Genomic DNA, 15,453 nt, shown 5'->3' with positions numbered 1-15,453 from the left:
CGCGCGACGGCGCAGGCGGAACGCGACGTACGGCGAGGCGGGGCCGGCGGCGGTGGCGGCGGCTTGGGTCCGGTTGAGCGCGGGCTGCCTGCTGGGGACCGAGCACGGCGGCTTGCGGCGCTTTCTCTGCCTGGCCGCACAAGGAGGGTGCGGTCACTCGGGGCGGCGTCGCACCGGGGGCGGGGGCGGGGGCGGGGGCGGAAGCCCGGGCGGGGCAGCTGAAGGAAGGGGAAGACCCGAGTAGGGTGCCGGGCTGAGCGGCCTCGGGTCCTGGGGGACGACGCTCCGTCTTCGAGAGGCAGGCCTCGCCGGAGAGACGGAGGGCGTCGAATTGACGGGCTCCCGCCGCTGAAGGCCCGGAGGAGCCGTGCGGGGGCGTCTAAAGGGAAACGCTGGAGCCGTGGGCCGGTGGGAGGGGACGGTGGCCACCACGCCGAGACTCCTCCCATAGTGACCACACTGGCTGCTTTGATTTTCTCTCGTGACAGGTGATCGGTTGGTCTGTCCTCTCACAGCGAGGTATGAATCGTCCTCGCGAGATTTATCCTCAGGCAGAGCGAGACCGAGGGTTGACGTCCCGGGCTTCTCAGGAACCAGCGCCTTAAGGACTTGTGTATGAGGTCCGCAAGAGCTGGGGCTCTGGGGCCAGTCTGCCACCCTTCCCAAGCTCGTTACCCGGGACCTTTGTCTGGCAAGGCCTAGGTCTTAGTTTCCTACCATTTTCAGGAAAGTGGCCTGAAGGCAGTTTTGAGGATGAGGTGCCTGGCACACAGTAAATCAGTAGCAGAGCTGTCATGCAGATAGCTTGTGGTCTCAGGCATCTCTTTTGTGCTCCTTGTCAGCTTGGATATACCATTGACAGCCGCCTCTACCTATCTCAGGAGAGGTCCCTAGTTTGGGGTCTTTGAATCCCATGGGTTTGATACTTGTCCTCTTAATATGGTTTTCCAGGGAAGAGAGACATTTACACAGATGGCAAGGACACCGATGGGTTAGGTATTCTTTTTTCTGTAAATCTCCAGGGGTCTCCATGTCTGACAGTGCTCCTGGAAGATAGTACATGTTGAGGGCTTGGGTTACTCTAGTTCTTCAGACTCAGAGTTCACTGGGTTCTGGTTCGTTGTACTTGTCCTGCTGTTTATTAAACTGTATCTATAGTTTCAACTCCTCTTTGCTGTGCTGTGCAGAATCCAAGGGCAGCCTGCAGGAGCTTGTGAGGCGGCTGAGAGAGGGTGCTGTGATGCACCTTCCAGCCCCTGGGATTATCTCATCCCTCTAGTGCTTGGCCAGGGGTGGGAGGATGGCGGGTGGGGGTTGGCTTTTTCCTATATTTAAGAAGGGGAGGATCTCTTGATAAGTGGCTTTGTGATTTGGAAGGTCTGAAAAACAGATGGTGTGCCCTGCAGAGCAGCAGCCATCAAGAGCACACCGACACGGGCTGGTCATCTCTGGAGCCGTGCTGTTTACATGCTGCTTGGTGGCTTTGTCTCCCTAGAGAGGCCCCTCTGCTTCTCGGGGGCCAGGATGGGGGTGGCCTTGTTCTCCTTTCTCCTTTTTTCAGCCTATTGCGAAGTATCTAGCACTTGCTCGTCAGAGCCATGGTTCTTTGCTCTGTGCCAAGCACCAGGCTGAGCTTTCCCACTACCAGCATGGAGGGGGTGGGGCTGGAGTCTGTCCTCCCCACTGAAGGGCACTTCCCTGCAGGTGACCTCCTGCCTGGCCTAGCGCCATGCACACCCTCGTGTTCCTGAGCACACGGCAGGTGCTCCAGTGCCAGTCAGCTGCCTGCCAGGCCCTGCCCCTGCTGCCGAGAGAGCTCTTCCCCTTGCTGTTCAAAGTGGCCTTCATGGACAAGAAGACTGTAGTGCTGCGTGAGCTGGTACACACTTGGCCTTTCCCGCTGCTCAGCTTCCAGCAGCTGCTGCAGGAGTGTGCCCACTGCAGCCGGGCCCTGCTGCAGGAGCGGCCCAGCACAGAGAGCATGCAAGCTGTGATCCTGGGCCTGACTGCCCGGCTCCACACCCCGGAGACTGAGCCTGGCACGCAGCCCCTCTGCAGGTATGGGCTCACTGGAGGGACCTTCAGGCCTGGTGGGGGGATGCAGAGTGGGTCTCCCCAAGAGGTTCCAGGCTGGTACAAGAGCTCAGTGCAGAAATAGGCATGTTGCTTCTGTCCCAAGGTGGCTGGGAGTGGGTGTGGGCTCTGTCCCCTTGTCTCCTGCCTCAGCCCACCCATGCTCCCAGGAAGCATACGCTGCGGGTGCTGGATATGACGGGCCTCCTGGATGACGGCGTGGAGCAGGACCCTGGCACCATGAGCATGTGGGATTGCACGGCAGCTGTGGCACGCACGTGCATCGAACAGCAGCAGGGCAGGACTGCAGAGCCTGGCCAGGCCCCTGTTCCTGTGGAGGTGCGTGTGGACCTGCGGGTGAACCGGGCTTCCTATGCGTTCTTGCGGGAGGCACTCCGCAGCAGTGTAGGCAGCCCACTGCGGCTCTGCTGTCGGGACCTGCGGGCTGAGGACCTGCCCATGCGCAATACAGTGGCCCTGCTGCAGCTTCTGGATGCAGGCTGCCTGCGCCGCGTGGACTTGCGCTTCAACAACTTGGGCCTGCGCGGCCTGTCCGTCATCATCCCACACGTGGCCCGCTTCCAGCACCTGGCTAGCCTGCGGCTGCACTATGTGCATGGGGACTCTCGACAGCCCTCTGTGGACGGTGAGGATAACTTCCGCTACTTTCTGGCCCAGATGGGCCGATTCACCTGTCTGCGGGAGCTCAGCATGGGCTCCTCTCTCCTCTCAGGGCGGCTGGACCAGCTGCTCAGGTGAGTGGACTCTGCTATGGCCCCGCCTCTCCCTTCCCCTCCAGCAGGCCCTCCCCTGGCTCTGACTATTTGTGACCCCTTGTGTTTCCCCCCACCCCAGCACCCTGCAGAGCCCCCTGGAGAGCCTGGAGCTAGCCTTCTGTGCCCTGCTGCCTGAGGACCTGCGTTTTCTGGCACGGAGCTCCCATGCTGTCCACCTCAAGAAGTTGGACCTGAGTGGCAACGACCTGTCTGGGAGCCAGCTGGAGCCCTTCCAGGGTCTGTTGCAGGCAGCAGCAGCCACACTGTTGCACCTCGAGCTGACCGAGTGCCAGCTTGCCGATACCCAGCTGCTAGCCACACTGCCTGTGCTGACTCGTTGTGCCAGCCTCCGCTACCTCGGCCTCTACGGCAACCCACTGTCTGTGGCAGGGCTCAGGGAGCTACTGCGGGACTCGGTGGTGCAGGCTGAGCTGCGCACAGTGGTGCACCCTTTCCCTGTGGACTGCTACGAGGGCCTGCCTTGGCCACCGCCTGCCTCTGTCCTCCTGGAAGCCTCCATCAATGAGGAGAAGTTTGCCCGTGTAGAGGCCGAGTTGCACCAGTTGCTACTGGCCTCAGGCCGTGCGCACGTGCTCTGGACCACAGACATCTACGGGCGCCTGGCTGCAGACTACTTCAGCCTGTGACCTCCAAGCTCTGGGTGAGAGACTGTCCGGGGGTCCAGGGCTGCTGGAGACCCCTTGCCCCTTGGGTAGGCAGAGCCTATCCTGGAACCCTGTGGAGGCTTGACACAATGGCAGTGGCCTCTGATTTCTTTGCTCCAGGGCTTGCCTTGAGCCTCCCCATGCTTTCTGCAGCACCGTGTGCAGTTTGTCCTGCGTCTGCTCCCCTGGCTGGCTGACCATCTGTGGGCCCAAGGGCTGGATTCCAGGCCTACATGGCTCTGCTTGGTTTGGCTGCACTTAGCTGCCCTTCAGTGTCCTGGGGTCTTCAAGCTGAGAGATGTTTTCCTCTAGGCCCTCCCCAAGAGCAGATTGCTCTGGGTTGGAAGTTGGGACAGGGGCCTACTTCACTGAGGGTTGGGATCCTAGGCACTCTGGGGCCGCTTACCTCTTCTGGGTTTTGGTGCCAGAGGGTGTCTTAAAGGTACAAACGTGCAGTGTGCTTAGAACTTAAATCTGTGACTTTTTTCTGTCCTCATTGGTTAGAGTGACTCATCTCCTGTTCTGTCATCCCCAGCCTGGTCACTGGGGACCATGTCTTTGGTTTGCTGCCCCTTCGTTTTTCTGGGCATTTCCACAATCTGTCCCCTTCTTCCACATCTCAGAGGTCCAGGCCTACAAAGGGCGGTGGGACCAGAGGCAGACATGTAGAGCTGGAGGTCGGGTTAATTTGGGAAGTGGGGGAATCATTTCTGGAGGGTCTCAGTGGGGTGCTGGGAGCCTATCCCCGGGCACCCTCCATTCGCGTCCCAGGACTTTCATTTGCAGGGGTCCGCAGGTGCTCCAGCCCCGCCCAGCCCCGCCCGCGTCCCTAAACCCGCATACACAGCTCGCTACACTGCGCAGCTTCCACCCTTTACTGACCACGCTGGGGCATGCGCGGGTGAGTCGGGCCGGCCAATCCGCGGTACCCACGTCATCAGCCCGCGCCCCGCCCCTCAGCAGTGGATCTCGTAGGCGGAGGGGGGCTGCAGTGGGAGCCCCTGCGCGACTCCAGGCGCTTCGGCCGCTTCCGCCGGGCCCTCGGCGAAGAGCGGCTTGGAACGGTCGATGACGAACATCTCGTGGCCCCGCTCGTCGCGGAGCTCCTCGAGCTGCGCGAAGGTGCAGGGCCCGTCGGAGTAGTCGTTGACGAAGAGCGCTCCCTCCCCGGAAGGCCCCGGCGCCTTTTTACGCCTGCGCCGCCTGCGGCAGATCATGGTCGCCAGTAACAGAGCCGTGAGCGCCAGGAGCGCAATGGCAGCCGCGATGGCCGTCTGTGTGGCCAGGCCCAGGGCACGGAAGGCCATGCTGCCCGTCTCGGGCAGGGGCTCGTGGCTGACTGGGCCGCCGGCCGGGGGCGGCGCGGGTGCCAGCTGCTGCTGCCGGGACACGTTGACCAAGAGCTGGAAGGGTACTCGGGCGGCGCCTCCGGCGTTGGAGGCCTCACACTCGTACTTTCCGGCGTGGGCCAGGGTGATGTTGGTGAGGAAGAGCATGCCGCTGCCGGTGTCGGAGGCCCCGAGACCTCCTGTGCCCCGCCACCCAACTTCCGGCTGCGCCTGGGCGCGAGGTGCACCCTCGCGAGGCTGTGCCACCTTTCTCCAGGTCACCAGGGGCTGCGGGTAACCTGAAGCCTGGCAGGCCACCCGCAGGTCCTCACCCAGGTTGGCTGTCACCTCCAGCGGCTCCACGTGCACAGACGGTGGGATGCAGATGAGGCTACTTCCAGATACTTCCAGGAGACTCTGAAGTGCCAGGCGCGGGGGCTCTGCACACAGGATCTTCTTGTCCCTGGAGCTGAGCAGTCGCTGGCCTCCCTCCTTGATCCAGGCTCCCAGCCAGTGCAGGGCACAGTCACAGCGCCATGGGTTCTCTGTAGGTGGAGCAGCAGCAGGCATGTAGCTCAGGGGTGGCTCTGGAACACAGCCTGTGCGGTTGGGGTTGTTGGCAAGAGCAGGAGCCCTCTTACCTAACACCGTGTGGGACCCTTGCCACTTCTCTCTGACAGGGGGCTCCTTAGAGTGGGCAGCACCCATCCACCCCCCCCCCCCCCACACACACACCCCAAACTCGGTTCTGTGATGCATGTCCAATTCATTTCACCAGTCTGAGAAAGCTCCTGTTCCTGGCGTTTCCGTGCCACAAGTTTTGCTATTTGAGGGGAACCTCTGTGTCCACATAGACATCCCACCAGCACTAAGACTTTGCACATCCTGCCAGCTTTGTCTACAGGCGCTGTCTGGAGGAAATGTCCCCACTCTTGGTCATGTTTCCAGTTTTTTCCTGCAGGCCCTCTCCTGGCTCAGTAATGTGGAAGCTGCTCAGCTGTCTGGTTTGTTCAGGGCCTTGTACATATTCTGTCTCCCTTAGGCAGCTATGACTCTACCCTTGTTCCTAGCAGCTTTCTATCATGGCTGTGGGTAGGTAGTGCTGCCCGCCCCCCAGGGCTGCCACTGGAGCCCCTTCCACAGCTGGCTGGCTCTCTAGTGCCACCACTGTGGCCAAGGAAGCTGCCTTTGCATGAGAGCCCCTTGCCTCCAGAAAGAATTACCTGTGAGGCGCAGGACCTGCAGGCTGGCCAGTGGCTGCAGGGCCTCCCGGCTGATGGTGCCCAGCTGGTTCCTGCTGAGGTCCAGCAGTGCCAGTGAGGAGAGCCCAGCCAGGGCCTGGTCCTCCAGCAGCTCAATGCTGTTTTCCTGCAAGTGCAGCTCCTGCAGTCGCTGAAGTAGAGACAGATTATCAGAGAAAAGGGCCCTGGGGACAGGTCCCCTTTAGTCTGGGCTGCCTTTTCTCCCCTTCATTACTCCAGCCCAGTAGGGCAGGTGGCAGTGCAGGAGGACCTTCTTGCACACTCCTCCCACCTCACCTGCAAGTGTAGGAAGGTGAAATCCAGCAGCTGTACCAGCTGGTTGCCAGCTAGGTAGAGCACGCGCAGTTGGGCCAGGCCTGCGAAAGCACCGACGCGCAAGCCGCGCAGCCGGTTGCCAGTGAGCGCCAGTTCCAGCAGGCGCGACTGCTTGCGGAAGGCGCCCGACTCCAGGGCGTGTAGGCTGTTGTTGTGCAGGTAGAGATGGCGCAGGGAGGCGAGGGGCGCCAGGATGCCCGGCTCCAGGCGCGCGATGCTGTTGTCCTGCAGGAACAGCGTCTGTATCGGAGGGAGAGAGGGCGCTTACCCCTCTGAAGGGGTCTTTATTTTCCCTAGAGCGCCCCATTCACCCACGGGGAGGCTCACACACCCGTCCCTCCGTTTCGCTGGCACCCCTTACCGCCGCCCGGCAGCCCCACGCGGTGCCCACCTGCGTCCCGGGTGGGATTCCAGGCGGGACTACGCGCAGTCGCAGAGCACCGCACTCCACCGTGGCGCTGTAGCAGCGGCAGGCGGCGGGGCAGGCGGCAGCGCGAGGCGGGAGACCCGGCAGAGACAGCAGCGACAATAGCAGCAGTGCAGGCGCCCCTGGGGCCATCTCTCGCGGGACCGGCCGCGGGGCACAAGCCTGCAGCCTTTCCAGCAGCCTCCCTACAGTCCGGCCCCGGTGGGATGCAACTCCTGAAACACAGGTTGGCAGGCCTGTCCCTAACATTTGAGAGCCAGCGAAAAGCATGAATGGAGGCACACACCGTGTCTGAATTTTGAAGCTTGAAATCGGTTTAAGAAACTGGTAAAATTTCATTGCCTTCCTTTATAAAAAGCTTTAAAAAAAAAAAAAAGTCAAAGATCTGGAGCATCAGGTTTCAATTTAGAATTTCTCTTGTCTTCAGAGTCTCGCCACACAGGCCACAGGAAGGAAGCCTATGCCACCCCAACACTTTTCTCTCCCCATCCCCCATCTGCCTGGTACTGAAGGGTTTCCTGCTCATGCATGTGGACACATGGACTGAAGTGCCTACAACCCAACATCCAGCCACTCCTTGGATCTTAGTTGCAAGAGACTGGTATGGGCTTGGGAACACGTGGGTAAAGTTCAGGGTCAGTCACCAAAGCATGGACTAGAAGGGAAAGAATAGGCTCTGAACAGACACATCCCCTGGTCTGCATGAACTCACTCTTGAGCACTGGCATGAAACCTCAAGATATGGAGCCCAGTCAGGGGTCCTTTGCATAACCTCAGGACAGGGCACAAGTCTCCCTGTTGCTAGTGTTTGTCCTTGTCCTCACCTAATTTTGATCCAGAATTTACTCTCGTCATTTTTATCCCTAGAACTCATGCTGTGTCCTCAATGCTCGGATTTTCCTGTTGTGACTTGAGGACATGGGCACAACTGGCCTCGGGTTGGGGGGGGGAGGGCCACCAGCCACAGGAAAATGGAGGCATACTTTTGTCCAGCCTCTAGCCCTGCCCTACTTGGGGTGGGAGTGGGTAGAACAGCTTAGCTATAATTAGAGCTTTTTCTCAGGGAACTTGCTAGAGAATTGGAGGATGAGACAAATAGGAAAGCCAGTTCAGCTGTGGGGCCATGCTGACTCCTAGAAAGATGCATCCATCTTTGGGTTAGGTGGGTCCTTGGGATGATGACTGGGCTGTGAAAGAAGGAACCTTGGGTCACCAACTGAGTTTCTAGTGTAGTTTGCCAAGTAGGTTCTGTGCTCAGTGACCTCCTGGACTTTGAAGGAGTTTGTAGTGTTTTGTTTTGGGGTTTATACACATGCAGCTGTGATCCTAGAAAGAGAAGACCTGAGTCTAGTTCAAGGCACGAGTCCAGTTCAAAGCACAATGAGTCCAGTTGGATGGTGGGGCTGAGGTGTGCCATCAGCTAGCCTCCACTTCAAATGGTCTCTGCTCTGAACTCCTGCCTGTTCACCAGGTCTCCTACTAGGAAGAGTGTGTCATGTGGAAAGTTTTTTGTTTTTTTAGACTAAGGTTACCCAACTTCTCTGATGTTTCCTCTTCGGCACTTACAAATTCATGCTTTAATATCCAGATCCTTAGCTGTGCTGACAGATCCAGAGGGCAGACTTGGTGTCTGCCTTGCTCCTCACTGCAGCTCAGCACTTAGCACACGACAGAGGCTGAATGAAGAAGAGTGAGTGGTAACGTCTCTGAAAGCCAGATTTAGTACAAATCTTGCACTAACTGAGCACACTGGAAGGCTTCACGCTGCTGCTGCTGCTAAGTCACTTCAGTCGTGTCCAACTCTGTGAGACCCCATAGACGGCAGCCCACCAGGCTCCCCTGTCTCTGGGATTCTCCAGGCAAGAATACTGGAGTGGGTTGCCATTTCCTTCTCCAATGTGGAAAGTTACCAAGTGGCCTTGGTGTTTATTTAAATCTTGCTCTAAATTTAAGTCACATAGTTATTTAAAATTACTGAACAGAAGCAAGCACAGTGAAAGTTTTAATGTAATTGTTTTCGTCTAGGCAGAGGCAATTACCAGATGTCTCAGAATGTGTGTGAACCCCAAGAAGTTGGGGGGCATTCTCAGCCCCTGGGACCCACTTCCCTCAGCAAAAGGGCTGGCCTAGAGTGCCCACCCAGCTTTCAGCAGCAAGGCCTCTCAGAGAAGATTCTTGGCCTCTTCTTAAGGACTTAAGAGGATTGCTGCTCACGTGGACACCCCCTAGATGCTGATACGTGTGGAAGAGCTGGCCTGGGCATGGTTGAGGACTCAAGCAGGAAGAGCAGGGGAGGCTAGCTCAGAAATACTTTAACCCAGCGGAAACCCTCCTAATCTGACTGGGTAGGAGGTGGGGTGTAACATACTGGATTTGGCAACAGCTGTCAGTCTCCAGGGGGCCCATCTGTGCGAGGAGGGGTGAGTGAAGGGATAATGGAGGAAGCCCTGCTTCGCTCTTCTGCGCAGTGCGAGGCCCGAACCTTGATCTCCCGAGGCGCCCCCTGCATCCCCTCCGGCGCGGTCTGTCCAGGGCAGTTCAGGGCAGGGCGTGGTCCCCGTCAGGTCGCACGCCCTTCTCAGTAGTCGACAGAGACAGAACCAGGATGGGCCCTGATCCCGCCCCACGCCCGCTGACCTTGGGCCGGGCGCCCCCTCACCTGACGCTCCCGCGGCGCGGCTCCCCCGCCGAACCCCGGCCCACAGAGCAGCACCCAGCGGGGGAGGGACGGGCGCCGCTCGGGCTCGCGCACTGGAGCCCCCGCGCCTCCCGCCCGGCCGCCCCGATCCGTCGTCGCGAGGGCCAGGCAGACCAGAGGACGAAAACGCCCCAGGCCGGGGATGTGTGGAGGGAGTAGGGCCCCAGAGACCCCGCCCCTGCCGGCGTCGGGACTCGGTCCGCGGCGCCACCTCGGACAGCGCCGGCGGGGCGGGGCCGCGGAGCACCTTCGCCGCGCACGCGCACTCGGCTGGCGCGCTCTCTGGGTGGCGCGTGCGCAGCCCGCCGGCCCGGGGCGCTGCGGGTGCCAGCGGTTGCTGGCCCGCGGTTCAGGGCGGCGGGGCAGCAAGCAGGAGTGGGGCCAGGTCCATGGTGAGTGCGAAACGGCGGCCCTGCCAGCGCACGTGCGAGGGCAGCTCGGGCGCGCCTGGCGCGTACTCGAAGCAAGCGCTGAGCTCGAAGGCCAGGGCCGATCGCACCAGGCCCACGCCGCCCGCGCGCTCCGGCGCTGGGTGGTAGAGACGCCCATTCGTGGCCAGAGGCAGCAGGCGCGCCGGCTCGAAGGGCACAGCCAGGGCCTCGCCGCCGCCGCAGTAGGAGAGGCGCTGGGGCGCGGGGCCCGCGGCCAGAAGGTGCGTGAAGACCACGGGCCGGTCTTCGCAGCGTAGGAAGTTGCGTTCCCTGCCGCAGAGCGAGAGGAAAGGGAAGTAGGCCTCGTAGCGCCCGCTGCGGTTGGGTCTCAGGCGGGAGAAGAACATGACCAGGAACTGCGGGTCTGTGGGGAGGAGGGGGAAAGGGCGTGACTGCTCAGCACGCCAGACCCCGAGTCCCCCGGGCCCTACTGCTCCAGGCAGGCGGCTCTCCCTGGGCCACATCAAGGGCTTGCGCCAGCTGTCGGACAGCCGCCCAGGCCTCACTTCAGTTAGGGGGCTTTTAAGCACAGTACGGCCAGCCTCCTAACGCGGGCAGGACGGCTGGCAGGTTGGGCAGCGCGAACGCTTAAGAGCCTTTCCCGAAGGAAGAGGGAAGGTGGGGGTGGAAGGAGCATCGGTACCTTTGAAGCAGGTGGTGAAGTTCTTCATTCTGGAGTCGTCCAGGAAAAGCTGCAGAGAAGCAGACCGTGGCCCTTGAGTAACAGCTCGAGAGAGCTGTCCCAGGGCGAGAAGGGCCTGGTGGGCCTGAGCCCGGGCTGATGTCCGCTTTCTTTGCTCGTCTGTGTACACCATGTGCAGGGAGGCGCGTGGAAGATAAACTTGGGAGCCCTGCCGACCTCCCCACATCTATCCCGCGCCCCCCGCCTTACTTCCTCAAGCATAGATTCTCTCAGCTGGCACGCCCTTTCCGCGCCTCTTCCCTCCTCCCTTTTAGTTTCTATTGAGATGTGCCACTTCTTCCGCATAGGCTCTCTGAGTTGCTTCCTTGTGTGTATGGTGGATGCCACCGCCAGGGCTTCCAAATCAGGCGCGGCGGCGGGGGACGCAGGACCGGGGGATGCAAAGCCCGCAGGGCGCAGCCAGGCGCGGGACGTTGTCCTCTGGGGGCCTAACCCTTTGGGGCCATAGCCGCGCGTCCTAGTGTTTCCAGCGCGACCCGGGAGGCCGGGTTGCCTTACTGTAAAGACCCCGCCCCCGCCCACCTGGCCCTGATGATCCACATAGTAAAAGTACTCGCGCGTCCGAGGCTCTGGGCTCTGGCCCTGCGTGTAGGAGACGCCCCCGCCCCCAGCGTAGGTCCGGGCTCCCGGGGACCGCGCCAAGATTAGAGCCCAGGGCCGCAGCGCCCCGCTCATCGCCCACATCCTCCTCCTGCGCCGGAAACGGCCGGAGGTCATGCGGGGCAGGTGCTGTGGGAACACCGGTCCCCCGGCGGTCTTGGCCTCGTGCTTTGAGTTCCGTCTGCGGCCAAGGAGCTCGTCCCCCACCTACCCCCACCCTCTTCCTCTGTCCTCCCAATCCCAGGCGTTCCCGACACTCTAGGCGTCAGGGGCACGCCGACCAGCGTTCCGGCTGGGGAAAGGGTGGCGAGCGGGACCGCCCGACGTTGGGGTTCTAGTGTGAGACGCAGGTGCGGTCGGTTTCGGGAATAGGGACATCGGCTGGGCCTGAACTTCGCTGGGCATGCAGGCCCTGTCCCTCCGCCCGCGGAGACTGGCTGTCCTCACGTGAGCGAGGTACGTGCAATGTACCCCCGCCCTCAGGAAGCCGGCCCGGCTGGGCAGCCTTCATGTGAGGGTGGCTGCTGAAGGCAGGTGGTGAATAAACACCGCCCAGAAAGCCTAAGCCAGCTTGGGCCGTACGATAGGTCAGAATCCCTCCTGCCGTCCCCACCCCACCCTCAGGCAATCAAGCAGAGCTTACGGGCTCAAGTGGAGTCAGGTGCCTCGCCCCATCCCCTGGAGGTACCTTCCTCTCCTCCCCGAACCCCTCCCTGCTCCCCCTCCCCTATTCTCCCTTGACCTTACGTCCACCCGGGTGCCCACACCGGCAACTGGCTGCTGATAGCTGCCTCGCTGCCACTGGAAAGAATGGGAGGCGACAGACTCGGAAGTGTCCATACGTACTTTATTCGCACAAAGTGTTTTCATCTCTCGAGTCCATGCGTCAGAGCGAGTCTTTGGCCGGGCTGCCGGTACCCAAGCCTCGAGACCACCGGACCCAGGACCTTCTCCCAGGGGGACACCGGGCCTCGGCAGGGCTGGGATTTTTTAATAATAAATAAAAACTCAACTCTAAAAAATATATATATATATAAACTGGGGATAAATTAAGTTTTACAACGATTGGAACCCAAAATTCCAAAATGGAAAATGTACAGAGTCTAGGTACCTCTGCCTCCCTATCCTCACCCTGCCCGCGCGCGCTCTGGACTAGAGGAAGGACAGCCTCTGGTGCCCCTCTGGTCCCCCGCTCTGGGCTCCTGCCCTCTCATCTGCTGCAGGTTTTGGACGGGGATAGGGCAGGATTCGCTTTTTGGTCAAAGCCAAGAAGGTGGAGAAGAAAATGAAGGAATGATAGCAACTTGTCTGCAGAGGATGGGGGAGGACGACTCAGAAATAAATAGCATTTGGGTTAAGATTATGTCATTAGCAAATTTAGTTCTTATATCTTTCGCTCTATTTATATCTCTATACACAGGCGGGTTGGGATGCGGGATAGATTCTGAATTTATAGTTACACGAAGAAAAAATATTCTCGCCCCTCCCCCACCCTGCCCCAAGAATGCCTGCCCAACCCTGCCCCCCACCCCGGAGGACTTTGGCTTGGAGGCTCCTTCCCGCCCAGAGAGCCTACTGGGCCCTGGACCGGCCAGACTCTGCTCTGGTGGTGGACAGCCCAGAGCCCTGGAGACCCCAAATTCCTGTGCAGTCACCACGCTGGAAGCAACAGGTGGCGGGCTGGGGCGGGGGGGGGGGGCGGTGCCGCGGGTGTAGGGTAGGGGGCGGGAGAAATTGGGGAGGGTGAAAGTCGAAGACGAGGAGACCCCCAGGGCAGAGGGAGGGCAGAGGAAGGGAGGGGTAGCCGGGCTGGACCAGACTGAGCACAGCACCCAGCCAGACGGCTTGCCCCAGGGAGGGCGGCTTGTGCTCTCGGGCCGGCCGGGAGGGGCAGTGTCACTTGGCTCCAGGAAACAGAAGGCACTTTCTCGAGACCGACCTGCGGCTGGCGATGGGCGGGGTCGCGCCTAAAGAACCAGCCAGAGGCCGGGGGCGGGGCGGAGGCGCCCTTCCCTCCGCTCCTCTGCCCCGGCTGCGCCTTCAGGCCGAGGGCCAGGGTGGGGGAGATGGGGGTTCCAGGGCTGGGGCGGGCATGGGCGGAGCCGGCATGCTACCTCCGCGTCTGGGGCATCCCCTCCCCCCTCCCCGCGTGCCCCCCTGCCCAGGCGCACCCGGGCAGGCTCTGTCCCCACCCTCGGTCCCTCGGTGCCCACGCGCTATAGCACGCCCTCCATGAAGCTGGTGTCCAGGTGCTGGATGAGCACGCGCAGGAAGGACATCTCCTTGCGAGTGTTCTCAAAGATGACCCGCGGGTCATCTGAGCGGCAGCGCAGGCAGTTGGGCGCCATCACCATGGCCAGGTTGCTGACGTCCATCTTGGTGATGGCCACATTGGCAGGCTGCACGAACACCTGCGGGGGAGCGGCGAGTGGGCCCGAGCCGGGCGCGGAGGGGGCGGGGCGCAGGGCGGAGGGGGCGGGGTGCCAACCGCCTACCTGGAGGAAGCGGATGAGGTAGCACAGCACCAGGCGGTTGATGCGGGGCAGCGCGTGCACCACGGCCACGGCGGCCTCCGGGCTCTCGTAGTGCGCGATGCACTGCTCATAGAACTCGTGCGGGATCAGGGGCTCCTCCAGCTCCCGGTACCACAGCTTCAGCAGCGACGCTGGGAACGCAGCGCGGGGTGTTCAGCCATGTGGGGCCGTTGGGGACCGGCAGCAGCAAGGGGTGAACCGGGCCGTGGGGGGCGGTGATTGTGTGCTGGCGCCGAGGGGGCAGGACCAGACTGGAGGTGTCCACACAGTGGTGTGGGCTACCTGGCTGGAAGCCAGTGGGCTCCTAGTCCTGACCGTCAGGACTGACCCCAAGCGTGGGGACACTGTCCTGAAGGACATGCAAGTGTTGTAGAGAGGATTTATCAGGAGGGCTGTACAGCCACTCTGAGCCATGGAGACTGACCAATGACGGTGGATCTCTGCACTGGAAATGGATCAGAGGGCTGCCCCTTCTGCATGGGAAGCAGGGAAGGCTGAACCATTCCAGCTGCTCCTGATGACGGGGCTGGGGGCTCACCTGGGACGTGGGGGTCCTCCAAGCCTGTAGGCACCTTCCACTGGTCCACCTGTAGCTTCAGGGCATTCACTTCATCGATGTCCCCAGGTACTCTGCCGAGCACATGGCAGGTCTCAGGGAGGAGGAGCTGGGCTTCCTCCAGGTCAGGGCTTCATGACCCCTCTCTGCCCGAATGACCTCCTTCCTATCGGAGGGGAGGTGTGGCTGGGGTCCCCTGCCCCAGGCCCTCATCCTGCTGTTGACTAGCCCCATGCAGATCCCTTCCTCAGAATGATCCCTGAGGCCCAAACCCACAAGCTTGTTTCCCCAACTGTCCTGGGCAGGTGAGTCATGACGGCAGGTGACTGGCCATGTGCCACCCCCATGGGGCAGGGCTATCATCTCCATGCACAGGTGAGGATCCTTTGCTGAGAGTTGCTGCATCTTTCCTGGCCCTGCCCATGGCTGTTGTCCAAGTGCCCTCTGGGGCCCTGGTGGCCATTTCTGAAGGATTACTGTCCCAGACCAGCTCCCCTGCCTGGGTTCAGGCATGATGTAGTTCAGGGGGAACAGTCCTATGCCCAGCCTCTCCATTTGCTCCAAGGTGCCTCTCTCCGGCATGCTGGCCTCTTGGAAGTGCTCCTCTGAGGCAGGGACCCAGTGCCCAGTGGCCCTGACTGCTCAAGACTGGTGGAGACACCCAAGGCCCCCACACCCTGGGCCCAGGTTGCAGGGCACCTGAAGATGCCTTCCGTCTGGTCCCCGTTGAGTGCGAGCACCTCCTCCGACAGTCGGGTCTGCACCCAGGGCAGCTGCCGATCAGGGTAGCGCTCCTTCTGCATACTCATGACCTCCTGCAGCGCGCTGCCAAACATGGACGGGCTGAAGACCGCATTCTTGGCATGTCGGATCTCCTCTACGTTGGGCTTCTTCAGCCCCTGCAAAGGCAGCCCAGCACTCTGTGCCAGTGTGGCCAAGCACCCAGCCCTCTGTCCCCTGACACCCCTGCAAGGCCTACCCCTGGTTCACCTGCCTCTCCTGTGAGCCCCAGGCCTCTGCCTAGCCAGAGCACCCCAACTCCCTGGCCCCAAGTCAACACGGCGGCTTCCTGTTGGGCCACCTAC

At 61.2% G+C, this 15,453-nt stretch overlaps 4 protein-coding genes across 8 annotated transcripts in view; 1 reads left to right on the top strand and 3 right to left on the bottom strand.

The window, feature by feature from the left end:
- The first annotated feature begins 29 nt into the window (after window positions 1-29).
- On the top strand, window positions 30-4,006 carry LRRC14 (leucine rich repeat containing 14). 3 transcript variants are annotated; one of them, XM_027560556.1, is made up of 5 exons: window positions 30-147; window positions 489-620; window positions 1,705-2,058; window positions 2,244-2,828; window positions 2,929-3,992. In XM_027560556.1, the coding sequence occupies exons 3-5, from the start codon at window positions 1,730-1,732 to the stop codon at window positions 3,494-3,496; spliced, it is 1,482 nt and encodes a 493-aa protein (XP_027416357.1). In that variant the 5' UTR covers window positions 30-147; window positions 489-620; window positions 1,705-1,729; the 3' UTR covers window positions 3,497-3,992. The 3 variants fall into 3 exon arrangements, with proteins under 3 accessions (XP_027416357.1, XP_027416360.1, XP_027416359.1); XM_027560559.1 differs by lacking the exon at window positions 489-620 and having other exon boundaries at window positions 51-147; window positions 2,929-4,004; XM_027560558.1 differs by lacking the exon at window positions 30-147 and having other exon boundaries at window positions 213-620; window positions 2,929-4,006.
- A 362-nt stretch (window positions 4,007-4,368) lies between these two features.
- On the bottom strand, window positions 4,369-9,739 carry LRRC24 (leucine rich repeat containing 24). 2 transcript variants are annotated; one of them, XM_027560483.1, is made up of 5 exons: window positions 9,506-9,739; window positions 6,811-7,061; window positions 6,381-6,659; window positions 6,066-6,234; window positions 4,369-5,387 (listed from the first exon to the last, which is right to left on the bottom strand). In XM_027560483.1, exons 2-5 carry the CDS (start codon window positions 6,976-6,978, stop codon window positions 4,471-4,473), a joined length of 1,533 nt encoding a protein of 510 aa, XP_027416284.1. In that variant the 5' UTR covers window positions 6,979-7,061; window positions 9,506-9,739; the 3' UTR covers window positions 4,369-4,470. The 2 variants fall into 2 exon arrangements, with proteins under 2 accessions (XP_027416284.1, XP_027416283.1); XM_027560482.1 differs by lacking the exon at window positions 9,506-9,739 and having other exon boundaries at window positions 6,811-8,466.
- Window positions 8,836-11,600, bottom strand: C14H8orf82 (chromosome 14 C8orf82 homolog). Its single transcript, XM_027560590.1, has 3 exons — window positions 11,201-11,600; window positions 10,619-10,667; window positions 8,836-10,339 (listed from the first exon to the last, which is right to left on the bottom strand). Exons 1-3 carry the CDS (start codon window positions 11,393-11,395, stop codon window positions 9,894-9,896), a joined length of 690 nt encoding a protein of 229 aa, XP_027416391.1. The 5' UTR covers window positions 11,396-11,600; the 3' UTR covers window positions 8,836-9,893.
- Window positions 11,601-12,107: 507 nt separating this feature from the next.
- The window catches only part of ARHGAP39 (Rho GTPase activating protein 39), a 56,826-nt gene continuing 53,480 nt past the window's right edge, over window positions 12,108-15,453 (bottom strand). For both annotated transcript variants that reach the window (XM_027560422.1, XM_027560423.1), the window contains 4 exons: window positions 15,068-15,267; window positions 14,351-14,442; window positions 13,774-13,943; window positions 12,108-13,689 (listed from right to left, as the gene is read on the bottom strand). In XM_027560422.1, coding sequence (XP_027416223.1) covers window positions 13,495-13,689; window positions 13,774-13,943; window positions 14,351-14,442; window positions 15,068-15,267 — 657 coding nt within the window. In that variant the 3' untranslated portion in view covers window positions 12,108-13,494. The remainder of the gene's footprint in view (window positions 13,690-13,773; window positions 13,944-14,350; window positions 14,443-15,067; window positions 15,268-15,453) is intronic.

This window comes from Bos indicus x Bos taurus, chromosome 14 (assembly GCF_003369695.1).
Source record: "Bos indicus x Bos taurus breed Angus x Brahman F1 hybrid chromosome 14, Bos_hybrid_MaternalHap_v2.0, whole genome shotgun sequence".
Taxonomy (NCBI): Eukaryota; Metazoa; Chordata; class Mammalia; order Artiodactyla; family Bovidae; genus Bos; species Bos indicus x Bos taurus.
Note: the sequence above shows the minus strand (reverse complement) of the source record. Positions and strands in the feature narration are given on the sequence as shown.